Source organism: Trichogramma pretiosum, unplaced genomic scaffold (assembly GCF_000599845.2).
Source record: "Trichogramma pretiosum strain Unisexual culture from Peru unplaced genomic scaffold, Tpre_2.0 scaffold42, whole genome shotgun sequence".
NCBI classification, from domain to species: domain Eukaryota; kingdom Metazoa; phylum Arthropoda; class Insecta; order Hymenoptera; family Trichogrammatidae; genus Trichogramma; species Trichogramma pretiosum.
Window position 1 is genome coordinate 1,281,951 of NW_019641653.1, and position 16,561 is coordinate 1,298,511.

The following is a 16,561-nucleotide window of genomic DNA, read 5'->3' on the forward strand; positions in this document are numbered from 1 at the left end:
AATGAGTAAGTGTTCGGCCCTATCGTGCATACTGCAAACAATTGACGAGCTAATGACTCGAAAACGGTAACGGCTAAATTCGTATACAACAAGTAGGCCAGCTTAGAGAGAAATGAAAATTACGTGAATAACAACAACAGCAGCAGCAGCAGCAGCAGCAGCAGTAGCTACAGCAGTTGCAAGTAAAGTGGTTGCGGGCCGAGAATTTCATGAATTTTCGTTCCAAGTAAGGTATTGCGCAGTATGTACACAGCGCGCACAGCACTGGATGTATCCTTCGTTTTTTTTTTCGCCTCCATTTATTAGAGGCAACGTCCAGCTTCATCTCTGCAATAAATCGAATCTATTTTCTGAAAGTGTGCAGCAGCAGCAGCAGAGTAACAGCAACACAATGGATTACGTGCCAGGCAGCGTGAGCTTTTAAAATACACAACGCGCGCCAGCCGTCTATACGAAGAAATAAGGGCTCTGGCCTGTCTCTATCTTTCTTTTTCTGACTCGGTATTATGATGCAGCAGGTATACTACGACGATGTCGTCGTCGTATTCGTCGACAACGACAAGCTTGCAACATTTTTTCGATTCTCTCTCGCGTACGACAGCAGTAGCAGCGGTAGCGGCAACGATTCAACCCGTCTCTGCGAAGGAATCTTTATTTTCATCGAGCATTCCATTATCGTGTGCATGATTCTACGACTGTTCGTGTACAATTTTCTTCCACTTTTTTTCTCTCTCCTGCTTTCACTCTACCTTATTCCGTGCTCTGCTGCTGCTGCCACAGCGCATGCAACATCGATTTGAAGGGCAATTGTACACGTTTGCATTATATACTCTCGTCGAGCTACGACATATACAGCGGCAGCAGCTGACGAGTTGTAGCATGCAGAGCCCGAGTTTGCCCTCGTGCTCTCGCATTTGAGGCTCGCGACTAGCGTATAATTATGAACAGTATACACAGAGCTAAGTGGTATTTTTGATAATTCGAGTGGCCGTAGGGTACGTGCACGTATGCGCACTCTTACCTGCCTACTAGTTGCTAAGTGTGCATTAGAGAGAGCTTATAATATACAGACGTATAAAGCTGCGCGTACACGAAGAGAGAGGAGGAGAGAGAGCGAGAGAGAGAGAGAGCGAGAGAGAGAGAGAGAGAGAGAGAGAGAGAGAGAGAGAGAGAGAAACTGATGTTGGGATTAGTTCGGGGCTAATTCCTTCGAACTCGACGTACCGCAGCCAGATTACGTCGATGCTCTTCGCACTATTATTGTGGTTATTACATTATGAAAAATAAGTACGAATGTGCTCAGCTACTGGCTATAGTATTTGTTTCGTATGCAGCGGTCAACAGTAGATATTTATAAATAATACTTATAAATAAAAGAGAATAACGCAGCAATTTATGAGCCCCGCAGCCGACGATTTATACGTCTGCTGCGGGCTATACGCGTGTTGCGCGCGAATCACACACGTAACAAAGACAGGCACTTGACGTATCGCTTTCCGCGTGCTGAGCTGTGCTTTCGCTCGCTGCTCAGTCGGCTTGTTTATACATGCATATGAGTGTGTCTGTGTGTCTGTGTGTGTGTGCAAAAGTCGCGTAAAGCTGAGGGGGCTCGCTAGATCCACGCCATTGTACACATGCCATATATACGTATACACATATAATACGTGGCTGCACGAGCGTGGGAGCGCATGGAACAAATGCTAAGGAGGTCAGGGTCGGTTCGGCGCGTACAGGCTACGTTAGCTACGTATATAATGTATAGTGCGCGCCGCGAGAAAACGAGGTCGCGTGTGCAAGCTCGAACCCCCCTACCACTGCTACTCTGCTACTACTCCCCCATGCTGTATAGATATAAGTTGCAGTCTGCACAAACGCATATAATCGTATACGTTGGATGCGAAATGGCGCGTGACACACGTAGCTCGCGGAGATTCCGACTTTATGTCATGCGTATATCTATCAGCAGCTATCTGTGCCTGATACCTGCGCCCGCGGAGAAGCAGCAGCAGCAGCATCGAACGTCGTCTCTCTCTCGCTGCTGCAGGCTACTAGGTACACGATTTCCTTGCCTTTCGGCGCTGGCACAGGTGCATGATATGTTTACGTGCATCCACGATATATAGTTTCAAACTCAATATATACACGCGCGCGTCGTAAAAAGAGATGCACTTTTTTAAGGGCTTAAACAACTCGAACGAGTGCATGGCGCACTTTCGGCGCAAGCTTCAAAAGGACGAGGAAGAAAAAAGGGCGCATGTGTCGCCATCTCGCAAGCTTCCAACTGTACGATTAAACGACTATAGCACACACTTCACACAATATACGCGCGTAGCAAAATTTCGTCTTTGTCCGTCAAACGTCTCTCGCGCTATAGCTCGAATTTCGGATGAAAATAAAAGAATGACGTGCTCCAAAACTCTATACACACTCGATTTTTCCTCTGTGAATACGTACGTACGTACGTACGTACTAGAGATCGATATTTCGTGTAGGTATACCCTGCCAGTAGTACAGAGAAAAAGAGAGCGAGAGAAAGAGAGAGAGAGAGAGAGAGAAAGATAAAATGCCTCGTGTTGCAAATTGCATAGAAATCGCAGGGTCTTATCGGACGTGGAGAACGAGCCCTGCTGCTATAGCCCTGACGAGATTCTAATGTGTCTATTGTACAGCTTGGCGCACGGGACTCGGCGCGCGAACGGAAAAATGAGCTCCGGATGATTTGTTGGCCGAGATTAACTGCTGCATGTATATACCTTATACGAGTCTCGAGCCTGGAAGAGAAAAATAGGTTCGCGACGTGATGAGAGGAGGGCAACTCCGGGCTTGGCTATAGTTAGGCCTCTCATTCAGATATGCAGCATAGATTGGAACTATCCGCGCTACCTATATATACCCACGTTGAATAAGAATAAGCTGGAGTAAGATGGCCCAACTCTAAAGTCCCTTTGTTTTGATTTTCTGTTTTGCAGAGTTTACGAGGGATGGTGCAGGCGAACTCGAGCGACGTTTGCGAGACCAGGGACCCGTGCCAGCACGGCGGCATCTGCATATCGACGGACAGCGGGCCCTTCTGCGAGTGCCGTAGCGCCGAGTACGAGGGCATGTACTGCGAGAAAGGTGAGTGATTTCGTGCATCATCGTATCAATACATTCATTGCCTTTCACATATTATAATACATCATCTTTTCTCGCTCTTTGATCTATGAACACGTTCACGCACGCGTAACACACATACACTAACACTGGCACCGGCTATAACGTACTCGAAAAACTCGTATGAGTGATCGATGCCGCACGGATGATATATGTTGTTCGGCTCATATAGAATATAAAAGCGGAATCCTTATACGAGAGCCACGTCTCGTGCCACGGCATGCTCGCAGAGATCTATATAGCGCATTATTTCAATTGCGCGTTATACGCGTGCGGCGGCGAGGAAGTGCTGTATATGCGGATCGGAGGAGGAACGAGCGAGAGACAGACGCGCATTCGCGATTATTGAGCGTTGACCCAGTTTCCGGTACGGCACCACCAGTGGAAGCAGCAGCAGCAGCGACAGCCAGTGCTGAGCACCGAGTACTATATGCCGAGTAGTAGTACTACAACTCAATGCACGTGCATGCGCCAATATATATACCATGCAAGGCACACACAGGCTCTTTATATTACAGAGCGGCCCAGCTTACTCTCTTGTGTCGGTCGTTATAGCAAAAAAAAAAAAATCTTACACACAGGCCTGGCCAAAGTATATTCAAACTCGCAGCACAGATTCCTTTACTTTTCTCTCTCTCTCGCTCGCTCGTACCCTCGTACCCTCGTGCTTTTTCACACACACACGCTACTGGTGTACCGCATACATACCACACATGAACACACACGCGCACAAGTCTGCGTATACTATTTTGCATTTTTTTTTCGTCTTTTTCTAATCCTCATAATACCGACCGCTATTTTTTACTCTTCCACTTTCGCGTCGAGTCCGTGTATACATCGTACCGATCTTTTTTTGCCTCGCCCCCGGAAAATGACATAGAGCTTTACATACGTATATGAGATACGAGTTCGGTGGCTAATGATAAACATTTTCATGAAAATTTAACGGAACGTCAGCCGGCTCCCGAGTAAATATATACGCGCACGCACGGAAAATATTCCGTCGTCATTGTCGGGCTGTTGCGAGGAGGGCAACAAAAAAACTGCCGTGGCTATCCTCGGCTATATGAATAAATATCGCCGCGCTACAGCAACAACACTCACTACAATACTATGCTATACTACTTTGTTCGTTTTATTTGTTTGTTTGTTTTTCATTCTACACCCACCGGCGTTGTATTCAACATTTTGCTCTCTCTCCTACTTCTTCTATCTATCTGTTTTGCTATGCACGAATAAAACGCGTGTGTTGTGTAACGCAAAAAAGAAGCCTGGAGCATGATCCTACCCACCGTCAGTGCCGATGATTATTGGTCCAAAAAACGCTGTGAGTTTCAATATAATTTTTTTTCTTTTCTATCGCTGTCTCTCCATCTATCTTTTTTCTTGACATATTTAACTCACTTTTTTTATTTCATTTTATTTCCACTCTTCCTTTCATTCTACTATCTATCTATCTATCTATTTCTTTCTGTGTCTCTATGTGTATAAACGTATGCCTATACGTGTATTGCATCTTCGTCGTTTGTTTTCTCACGTTCTCTCTCTCTCTCTCGCTATGCGTTGTGCGTACACAAACACACATGCATTTAGCCGATACGATCGAGCTTCTACTACTAAGCCTTCAAAAACTAGGTAAAGTAATTCAATTTCGTTCTTCTCTGAGCTTTTTCTACATTTGTATGTATTCAAAAAAGCTTCGATCCTGCACGCAATTTTTTTTTTTTTTTAATTAACGAGCCAGTTGCTGCGCTTCTGCAACCAACACCATGCTGTTGAGTAAGTATGACAACAATAGGTACCTATATATAACAAGTGTATAGCTACAGTGTGTAGTTCATTGGTACATTGAATAAGTGCGTGGTTTGGAGGGGATGGTCGTGTAGCACCTAATAATCACTCGCGTGTTTGCATTAACGTGCTTGCGCGCGCGCGCACACTCGTTGCAGAAGTAATTTTATTTGACAACTCGATGAAACATGCAAAAGTCACAATTGAATCTCTGCGCTCCCCCTTTTTGTGCAGCTTTAAATAAATGCACATACATGTACATACGTTTCTCTCTCTCTCTCACTCGCTCGCTCGCTCTCTTTCGGCACGTAATCGAATCGGCCGTCCTACGATGTTTACTCGCGCAAACGGGCCATTTACTGCAAGCGCGCGTACTCGTGTGTGTGTGTGAGAAAGAGAGAGCAAACTTCGTTTTATATATATGGTGCACACTCGGGGGACAGATGTGTAATACCCCAGCGACGATATTTCTGCGGTGGACGGTCGGCTTTTCTTGCGAGACTTTTCATCGCTTTCAGCGCGGCAATGGCAGCAGCTGCAGCAGCTTGCGGCGCATTGGCCGCAAATATAGGTCATATCGGCCGCTGGAGCACACACCAAAGTATCCGAAAACTCCCCCGCAACGAGGGTGTACGTGACTGACTATATCCGCGTGCGCGCATAATATGTCCTGCGGCGCGTGCATAACATGTGTGTGGATCGGCCAAGGCACGACGCCGAGGCGCGCGCGGTATTAGCATGTATATTGGAATCTCCGATCGGCTGTAAGGAATGCCGCGCGATACGATCAATTAGACTCGATCCTTCTTCGCTCGGTCGTATATTATAATCTCACTTTTCGAGCGCGAGAGTGTGTTTTTATCGCTTCTCTTCTGCTATTGCTTCTGCCGTGCTCGCCTTCGATTGATTTACGCTCGCGCTGCGGCAGTAGGCGGCAGTATAGTAGGCGGCGGCTGTACACACTTATCGCGCCGTACGCGTCGAGGTATAAGTGCCAAAAGCTCAAAGGAGCGAGAAAGCAGAAAGTTAGCTCGCGCGATAAGATAGAAAATATAAAAAAAGTTCGTCTCTCGAGCTGGAAATTGCAGCTCTAGCTCCCTCGAATTGCCAAGGCGCCGTAATAAAATGTCTCGCGCACGTCTCTTATACTATGTATCTCTCTCTCTATATATGTATCTGTGTAGGAGGGGATTGTGTAATATAGCACGTAGCAGCATAAGCTAGCCCTATCGCTAGATAATAATATATGTCTTTGTGACATGAGCAGTGCAGCGCGCGACAGTGCGCAAAAGTCAGCTCGCTCGCTCGATCACACACGCACTTGACTCATCCTGATATCTCAATTCTTCTGTCTTTTTTATGTTTTCGACTCATGGCTGCGCTGCTACTACAGATAAGGCGTCGTCGGAGGCGTCGTTCCGCGGCACCGAGTACTTGACCATCGACCTGAGCAAAGGCAAGCCCGTGCTCAGCTCGCAGGAGGGCATATTCCTGCAGTTCAAGACGAAACAACCCAACGGTCTGCTCTTTTACTCTGGTAAGTTTTGCTCTGTTCCATTGTATTTTTTTTCTTCTTTTTTTCCTTTTACTCGTGGACGCGGTGGCTAATGGCCGAACAAAGGACATATAATAATTGAATTATGTCGTTCCGGGGGCGCGCTTGTTACTTTCGTTTCGCACTCTATTACACGCTCGAAACAAGCACGAGCAAACGCGCGTGGCAGCAGCGGCTAAGTGATATAATTATTACGAATGGCCTCTCGCGGTGCATTATATTACCCTCCCCCTCGCACACCTTTCTATATATACGAAACGAGCTTGCGGACTGTATGCTCATTAAGCCACCATCTACCGCGCGTTATTCGATTATAAACACGCGTTTAAACTAGATAGTTTTATTAATATTTATCAAGATAAGCAGTCGTAATTTTTTTTAAGTTGACGCTGTTGTTTCAATTTAAGACTGCCTGCTGCACCGTTGCTGCACCGTGCAGCACGAGTTCGCTCGCTCGAGAGTAAAAGAAAAACAGCCAAAATTTCGAGCTTAATGATAGCCTCGCTGCTGCGCTGCGCTCGCGAGTCGTAAAAGTGCAATTCTCAGCAGTTGTACATAGCAGCAGCAGCAGTAGCATTTCTCTCTCTCTCGCTCCGTGTATATATAAAGCTCCGGGACTAATTGGGAGAAAGCGGAGCTTCGTGCGCTGCGGCTTATTATTATTTTGGAGGCCAGCCCATAAAGAGTCTCGCAAGATAATGGTCAGGAGCGAGCTAGGCCAGCCTCGGAACATGATGGCTGCTGGTAGTGGGTTCGCTTTTAATTATTCAGAAAACTGATACCACGTGTGTGTGGGTGCAACATGTATACGCGCGCGTGTACTATAGGTACCTGTGTACCCACACACTGCTCCTGTCACGCAGCTATATAACTGCAACAGCGGCAGCTAGGCGCAATTAAGTCCGGCTGCATCTTTCATGCTTGCAGCTGGATAATTAGTATGCGGTTATAAAGACTATGCAACTTCGGCCTTCCATGGTCGGTCTCCACTCACATGCGTGTGTGTGTGTGGGTGTGTGTGCGAGGCTATAGTCCTGTATCTTAGGCATATAATACGTATAAGAGGATCAACGTGGATTTCAGCATCTCCGCTACGCTCATACGCGGCCGATCGGCTAATTACAAAGCTAGGCGAGGCCTCGGATATAATACGAATATATGTAAGCATATAGAACAAGGAAGAACGGGAAACGAGCTATGAGAGAGAGAGAGAGAGAGGGAAAGAGCACTTGGCCCGTACTGGGATTACGCGGTGACGTAGCAGGAGCAGTTCTTTTCCCAATATGTTAGACTTGCGATATAAGCTTTTTCCATTTTATCACAGTAACGGTATAGAGCCAACCGTAGAGATGGGGTGAGGAGGGAGGGCGTAGCTTATGCCGACTCGGATTACTTCTTTCCCGGGCTGTGTCGTTACATTTTATTTATATAATAGAGACTTGAGAGGGAATGAGAGAGAGAAAGGGTTTTAATATCTGTATTAAATATCGTTTTGCAGGCCATGGGCAGGATTACATGACGATATCCCTGAGGGACGGAGGTGTGGCCGTCGGCATGACTCTGGCCAACGGCCGACTGGATATGCACATAAAGCCCACGAGGATACGTTTCGACGATAACCAGTGGCACAAGGTTATGGTCCATCGCAAGGTTCAGGAGGTTCGTATTTACATAATTATATTTTATGGATATGCATTAAAGCAGTATTATGTGTGTCGCGTGTATTCGGATTTGCATAAGAGCCGCATTCGTTGCAAATCTCGCGCGCAAACGAGCAATCAAAGGTAAAAAAAAAAGGTAAAAATGATGGTACGAGAGATGAGGAGAGAATTTCGAGCTCAAGTGGGCTCTTTGCTGGTGCAACAGCAGCAACTCGTCGTCATCGTCGTCGTCGTCGTCGTCGTCGTCGTTGCTCGGATCGTAACGAATTCAAGTCACGTGCGCGCACGCCTGCAGAGAGAGAGCGAGGATCCCCTTTCTCTCTGTGGGATCCCTTAGCGATCGACGCTATATAGCCGGTTTAATGCCCGAGTCTTGTCGGTCAAAGAGCCTCACGCAGCTTTTAGACCACCAGCGTGCGCAGCACCGCAAATACATTGCGTTTCTCGATCGTTTGGAGAGAGAGAAGCCCTCGTGCCCGGATTCGTTTGCATTGGGCCGTCTCGGCCTGCCTGCCTGCCTCCTCTCTCTCTCTCTCTCTCTCGACATTCTTCGTTGCGCAAGCTCTCGATGGTACGGCGTCTCTCAACACAAGCACGATATTAAAGCTAGTGACCCGTTGAACGAATTAATATTGCACAACACGTGCTCACGGGCTTATAATATATATTATATACACGCGTCGAAATCGTTGAACTTTGGTCATTTTCGTTCTTACCCCCGAGCTGGTGTACAATATATATAGAGGAGCGAGCTTTTCGCGTATGTGTGTGTGTGTGCGCGTTTCTGCACTCTGTATAGATATAAGCACGCGCGGAGCTGTAAGCAAATCCCGAGGCCCGTTATATCTAAGCTCCACTGCAGCGATTTATCGCGTGTACGCTATTCTATTCTGCTATACGCTATATATAGCGAGTAGTTCGAGGGGATCAAGAGGTCAGCGTCGATTATCGCCGAGGATTATGCATCAGTAGCAGCTCGGCTCTCGTGTATTTGTATACGTATATAGCGCCGAGGCATCTTTAGCTCCGAGCTTTCTCAATTTTTCATCGCGCTTCATTCTCTCTGAAACATGCGACGACGCCGACGAAGCCCTTTGTCATCGGGTTGCACGCGCGCGCGCGCGCGGCCAACAAGATGTTTTATCGAATTTATATACATGTATAGAGACGACACGGGCGAGCTCGTCGCGACCCAATTTCGCCTCTGATTTTTCAAGCTAATATTTTCCAAGTAAATCCACTCCTTCCCCTTTCTACCCCACCTCCTCTTCTCGTTTAACTCTCCGTAGTTTTAGGATGAACAAATCGCTTGGCGCGCGCGCCCGTCGTCGTCGTCGTCGTCATCGTCGTTCGTCGCAGTGTTCGATTTTGCGCTTGCATTTATAACATTGAAGCAAATCGCCTCGAGCTCCACGTAAGACGGGGCCGGGGAAAAAAAATATAGGAGCCGATCGAGCTGCTATATATATACGAAGCATAGTTGGCGCGTTCATTTGCTCTCATACGGATCGAGGGTGTACACATAGTTTGCGTAACTCCACCGCAGCAGCAGCAGCAGCAAGCCGGCATAGCATAGCAGCTAGCAGCTAGCAGCTTAATCTCTCTTTCTCGATCCGACCAGCGCGCGCGCGCTGCATCGGTATACTGCCACTATACTATATACCAGGCGGCAAGCACAGGAGTTTGTGCGCACTCGCGCATGCTTTTTCCTTATTTCTCTCGAGAAATCTCTCGACTATGCAAATAAAAATCTCTGCTGATCCTGCAGCAGCAGCAGCAGCAGCTCGTACGCGCGTATTCGTGCCAGTATATGTGGCGGTACTTGTCGATACGTCACTGGCTTACTCTGCGGCGGCATAAATTGCTATTGGATTGTCATTAGTGTCGCAGCGCAGCACCAGACACTGTGTGTAGAGACTGTCTTTTCTTTCCTGGTATGTGTGCGCGAGTGTGTGCATTTTTATCGGATTCGCGCGCACACAGGATTCATCGACCACCTGCGATATACAAGTGTATCGTCGCGCGGGGCCTCCTCTCTGCTGTTTTCGAGATTTTTTCGAGCCCGCCCGAACGCCCGCGCGCGCGCGCTCGTGTGTACGTAGCTCTGTGCAGCTACACACACACAGCGTGTTGTACTATCGATTTTACTTCAAACTAGACGCAAACGAGCAAAAGCCGATACACACAGCTATAAGGGGGTGGTAAATGTTTGAACGAGCTCGGAGCGCTGCTGCACACTATAGATGTACTCGTGTGTGCGGCGAGTATAATTGCGCGAAGCGTACATACACGCGCGCACGAGAAACCGGGTATAAGGATCAACTCTCTCGTCGAACCTTTATATATACGAGGCGCATTATGGACAATCGAAAAAGTTACCATTTAAAACACTTTAACGTACGCCTCTCTCGCGCTTATTTACGCGCTTTCAGAAGAGTAGTTTCGCGGCAATGACTCCAACTTTCTTGCAGCACCCGCAAACGCACGCACGAACACTCGCACATACGTTGATCCACATGCGCGTACAATACACTTCACAACATGCGCAAACTACTACCCTATTGTCTGCACCGCAGCAACTCTTGCTGCGCACACCCACACACACACACGTACATAAATACATGAATGTACGGCTGCTATTCATGCCCGCGCGTTTCGCGAGCAGCGATAACGTACGAAAAGTAAAACTCGAGAGGCAGCTATTCGCGCGCGCTCTCGCACCCACTATATCGCTTCGTCCTTTGTGTATGCACGTTTGGCTTATTGTCATCGTTACGGCTCGAAAGTTTAGCTTTCCAATTGCTTTTATTTTCTCGTGTATAGCTCAGCTGAGACCTTAATTAATCGTTTCGAAAGCAAATTTCGGTGTGAGTGTATGTGTGTGGCTGTTTTTGTGGGATTTGGGCAGGCTAAGCCCTCCAATCAGTAGAACTATGAATTCAGAATCGTCGTTAAATATTACTTCGGTAGTTGTCTCTGTACAAGTAGTTAGCTTACATCTTCATCCCCCATCCACCGAGTAGTGATCAGATATTCAGAGGCAGTTCTTCAAACTTCATCCATCAATAACTGATCTCCGTCCATGATTCTCACAGTTCCATGCCCGCCAGATGGTGGACAGGGGTCTGAGAGAAGGCAAAAACAAACTTCGGTACCTATATAATATTTCTCAGCGTCAGCCTGAGTGCGTAGTTGCTACGTACATATTCCGGGAATTCGCTCACATAAATGTAATGTAATCGTGAAGCGCGAAAAAGCATTATTATCGAAAAGAGCGTGGAAAACTTTTTGAGTTCATTTAGCCCCCTGACTATTCCCGCCCCACATTACGTTATACCAAGCACTACGTAGCTACTCCTTATTCCGCACTTAGCTGCGTACAGTGCAGGAATCGAAAAAAGTACTCAAAAAGTTAGAGGGCAAAAAAAACAAAGGGTTGGTATGGGAGGAGAGTTTATAACGATTGCTGCTTCTGCGCGCGTGTATAAGAGCTTGCGCTCAATGATGACTGCTGATTAATTCTTCGACTCTTCTCTTTCTTCGTACCTACTCTAATTTTTCCTTTCTGCTTTTTTTACAGATTTCGTCGGTAACGAGATTCTGCAGGGTGAGTATCGACTTGGACTACAAAACTTTCTATGTGTGTACGTATCCATGATGCCGTTGCAGCCTCGACTCTCCACTGCCACAGAAACCGAGAGATGAGAAAAAAGCCACTTGTAAAATCGGGAATTTTCCCAGGCTCTCGCAGTATGTATAGTGGCAGCAGCAGCTGCTGACAGTCGTCGACAAGGCTCATTTGAAAATTCCACGAAAATACCACCATAAATTCCCTCTCTCTCTCTCTCTCTCTTGCTTATCCTTCACTGTATACGTGAGACGCTGCCCTTTATGTAATGCTGCCACGCATTCAATGGCAAAATGCAAATGACATTTCCCGTTTTTAAAAGCCGTCTCTCAACGTTTTACCTACCTCCCTCTCTCTTGCACGCGTGCCTGGGGAATAAAATCGGCTTTATAACGCGAGGTTCTCGTTATTCGTCCATAGGACCTCTCGGGTGGCACTCGCACACGGGTTTTCTCTCACAAAACATGGGGAGTAGCCTGTGATCTGAACGTACATATACACATAAGTACACAAGCAGAATAATACGATTAACCGGTGAGAAGTTTAAAGCAACTCATTGGATAATCATGGCGGAGTGCTTTTTTGCTACAATATTCCGGAACGCTTTGGGATTGAACTGCGTCGTAATTACTTGATAATTCGAATGATATTCAGCTGAGGATATACTTTTGATATAAGTGACACTCTCGGTTAGGAGCACTGCAAGCGCCATTAGTTCAGCATAGCTAGTATCCCAAAAATCCACTGGCGCCCTCCAGATTTCGGGTACGTTTTATCTTCAAGCAATTCGTAATACTGAGTTTTCCGATAATAAAAGCTTAGAGATATACTGTTATTGGCAACACAACACTATTGTGAAAATTCGATTATCGTAGCAGCTTTTCTTAAACAATCTGAAACATCTTATACTTGTCGAAGTTCGACAGAGGCCGAATAATCTAATAGTAACTATTAGCTACATCCTGAAAAAGTATCTTAGGAGTAAATAATTCAGCAAAACTGGGCAGCTAGATCAGTGAAAGTTATTTTTAGAAACACAGTTTGTACGTAAAATACCTACTCCCTGTGTACGCGGTTTAAAAACAAATGAATTTTTTCTTCTCGAAAAAACAAAAAATTCTCGCACAGTGCAGCACACGTAATATAAGCACACATACGTCGCACAGCCACGACGTGCCTGAAAGCTACATAATGTATCGTAAAAAAAAGGAACAACCGCATGACACTTTGGCACGCGATAGGGGGGTGTAGTAGCAATGCACGAGTATGCTCATACCGATAATCAATAGTACAATAGCCGCGCGCACCGTGTCGATTCAAAAGTCAACGCACGGTAACAATAAAAAAAATTCAGAAAATATTCTTTGGGGGTTGAGAAAGAGTCGGAAGGACACGAGGTCGATTAAGTGGAACAAGGTCTCTAGTGCGTTCATTAGTACCTGCAGTTCTCGACTTGTAGTGGTGGACGGTGGCGGCGGCGGCGGTGGTGGTGGTGGTACGCGTTGCTTTGCTCCCATGCGTATACGCATATATGCAAATAAGCGTTAATTCTGCCGTTCTAACGAGGTCAAGCGTTACCCATCGTTCCTTGCTGTGCTCTTTCTATCTCTCTCTCTACTTCTGGCTATGTATATTATATCAAATATTCATTCACGGAATGCATTCCTGTAGATTTGTGCGCGCGGGAAGATAACTCCGCAGTGGATCGATTTTCCACCAAACTTTCAAGGATTTTCCCAATGGACTTTTTTAAATTTTTTCTCCTCTTTTTTTATGTAAATTATTCGAAGGACGAAGTTATTAATTGCTTGTCCCAGGTATATCGAAATCGCGCTCTCCTGCACATTGACTTTTCCCCCACGGATGAAAATTTAACGATCCCAATTATAAAAAAGCGTATATAATATTTTTTTTAAATTTCTTGGCTTCTTAGAGATAGCTAACGAACGGATACGTAGATCTATTGACGAATGACAGATTCACTTTAAGACTGTTGAACTTTATTAAACTTATGGATGTATAATTAGAGATTACTCCTGTCTTTTCTAAAAGACAAATATCCAGTGCCGTACAACCGCATATCGCGTGTTATCTCTTAATTTTATCATTCGTGATTACATTGTTTGCGGCAGTTGTACCAGCAGCTACATCTCTCACTCCAAAAATCATCCGAAAATCAAATCTCAACTCGGGCGCAATAGAGATTCCGCTATTTGAGTTAAAAAGCAATTCTTACGAGCGAGTTTGATTTAATTAAGAGAGCTGCAGCAATTCAGCATTTACGAGAGAGATGATTATTAAGTCAAGCCAATGAAGTTACTCTCTCTCTCTCTCTCTCTTTCTCCACTGCCTCATATACATCGTTGTTCAACTCGTTTTCATAATTCCGACTTTTCAAATGACCAATTCACGAGAGCTGAAAGAAAAAAGCTCGTGCGCGTCGCGAGTAAATTGGATGTCTCCGAGTAATTATCAAGATTTGAAAAATGTTTTAAAGCTCTAAGTGTAGCTTCATGTTCAACTCTTGAGAGAGAAAGAGAAAAAGTTAGCGAGAGGGAGAGAGAGAAAGAGAGAGATTTTTCGCGCTTCTACTTGTCTAAATGCTATGTTAGCTAAAAAGCAACCCCTCCGTTTTCCCCCTTGCACATTACACGCGCAAAGAAGGATAAACTTTACGCTTGAAGAAGTCCTCAGCAGAAGCTAGGCAACAGTGGCAGCAGAGTAGCAGCAGTATACACGAGGAAGATAGCAAGAGAGAATCTGCACTCAGATTGCAGCAAACTCGCGACTGGAATATCGAATAGGGGGACGAACGTCGCTACTAGCCGAAGTTGTTTTATTAATTCAATACACGCGAGGCATTTGAGCCTGACTGGCAGCTGAAGCACAGGCATAGTTTAAAGACTTTTTCGACGGGTTAATAAGCGCCACGATGTGGAATTTTTCTGCTCGGCTTATGTAGACGCGCTTTTTGATCGTAATTACTCGCATGCAGCTTTATAACGACCTACTCCTAAAAACAGTCAATAGAGACGAGTCGTGTATATTCGCTTTTCCAAAACGATGATTCGTCGGTGGTAAATTAAGCATTTCCAGGGTGTTGGGTGATTATATTTACGGCCCTGAGAGCAGCTGCAACGGCTTATCATCGTCCTTGCAATTAGGTGACTCGGTGTCATGCTTCCAATTAACCATTCACTGCACCTCTAATTTTCGAGGCACACTACTTTACTTTTTTTGCCCTCGTGACGCGTAATTGTGGTGAATTTTTGGAATAGCAGTAGCGAAAAAAATTTGTTCTCTTTACAGCTAACGGCGTCGGTCGACGGAATTTACACGGAACAAGGCCACACGGCGGGTGCTTTCACGAGGTTGGCCAGCGAGAGGCTTCTGGTCGGCGGTGGCGCTGACGCCCGAGAACTCGCTGGCTCGAAGGGTATCAACAATTTCGTCGGTTGTATGCGCAAGGTAACGATACCATCTCTCATCTTCCCTTCGAGGCACTTTTTTTTGCATTCAAACACTTATAGCTCTAATCTCCCCTATCTTTTTTCAGGTTGAATTTCAGGCCGAAGGGGTGCGCATGGAGCTGGTGGAGGCGGCGCGTAGTGGTACGGTAGGTGCCGCAGCCTGGGGCAAGATCGAGTTTCAGTGTCGCGACCCGAGAACGTCGGACCCCGTGACCTTTACCACTGGTGACTCACATCTCGTAAGTAGCGCTTTTCTCCATCTCGTTACATTATGACTTTTTTATATCATAAATCCAACCGTAGCTCGTATTATAAACTCTTTCTTATTAATTAACATTAATATTGTTCAATCCAAGAGATGAAAGTTCAACTTGTCTTAAGCCTTGAGTATCTTTGAATTTGGTATTATATATTCATATCTCTAATATTCGATAATAATTTGTGTACCAAGTATTTACTTGTACCTTGTAATATTTTCAAGTGATTGATTAATTCATTAATTGTATCTCACATATCTTTAGAATCGCGCGCGACGCACACTCATTGATTCTCTCTCTATCCTCTCTTCTCTCTATCTATTTCACTCACACTTATCCAATTCTGGTTTTGACTATATCTTATATCTACTACCCGCATCCAGAATGATCAACTCTCTCTCTTTCCCTTTCGCTCTGTTTCTCTCTCTCTCTATCTCTATTTCGCTACTTCACAAGTCAAACTCTGTACATCATAGACTAACAAGCAGCATATAAACCAGCCTCCTGAGTATATCTACTACTGAACCTTCTCATTTCCTGATGTGCATCTGTATATCTACGAATGTGCACTCACTTATATTGCAATATGTTATGTGTATATTTACACATATATACGAAATCTATCCAACTTGAAAAAGTCCTTATGTATCTTAGCCCTGTATCAAGAAATATTATATTCTACATAACAGTGTATACTACCTTGTCTTGTCCAGTATATCATATAACAAATCCAGTATATTATTATCTATACACTCTTTGCCTAAGTAAACTAGCATATACAACTTTGAAGCATCCCATGTTATATAATAAGTATACTTATACCTTATTCAAATGTCTGGCTGTCTGTTCGTTCTCGACGTCGAGACACATCAACCGATGTGCATACGTGCTATACATTTTTCGGTGCATCGTTGGGCGTTATACACCAAATGACCCCGCCGCGCTGTCGCGGACGAAAATAAAAGGAAGAAACAACCGAACTGGCGCAGAAACTTTTTTCTCTCCATTTATACCATTATATTCCTCGTTAAGGGTATATCTCCGTA

The 16,561-nt window shown here is 45.4% G+C and overlaps 1 protein-coding gene across 3 annotated transcripts in view; it reads left to right on the forward strand.

The window, feature by feature from the left end:
• The window catches only part of LOC106651917 (neurexin-1), an 84,513-nt gene that overhangs the window by 18,333 nt on the left and 49,619 nt on the right, over positions 1 to 16,561 (forward strand). For all 3 annotated transcript variants that reach the window (XM_023460105.1, XM_023460106.1, XM_023460107.1), the window contains exons 3-8: positions 2,970 to 3,117; positions 6,338 to 6,481; positions 7,998 to 8,158; positions 11,741 to 11,767; positions 15,098 to 15,256; positions 15,345 to 15,497. In XM_023460105.1, coding sequence (XP_023315873.1) covers positions 2,970 to 3,117; positions 6,338 to 6,481; positions 7,998 to 8,158; positions 11,741 to 11,767; positions 15,098 to 15,256; positions 15,345 to 15,497 — 792 coding nt within the window. The remainder of the gene's footprint in view (positions 1 to 2,969; positions 3,118 to 6,337; positions 6,482 to 7,997; positions 8,159 to 11,740; positions 11,768 to 15,097; positions 15,257 to 15,344; positions 15,498 to 16,561) is intronic.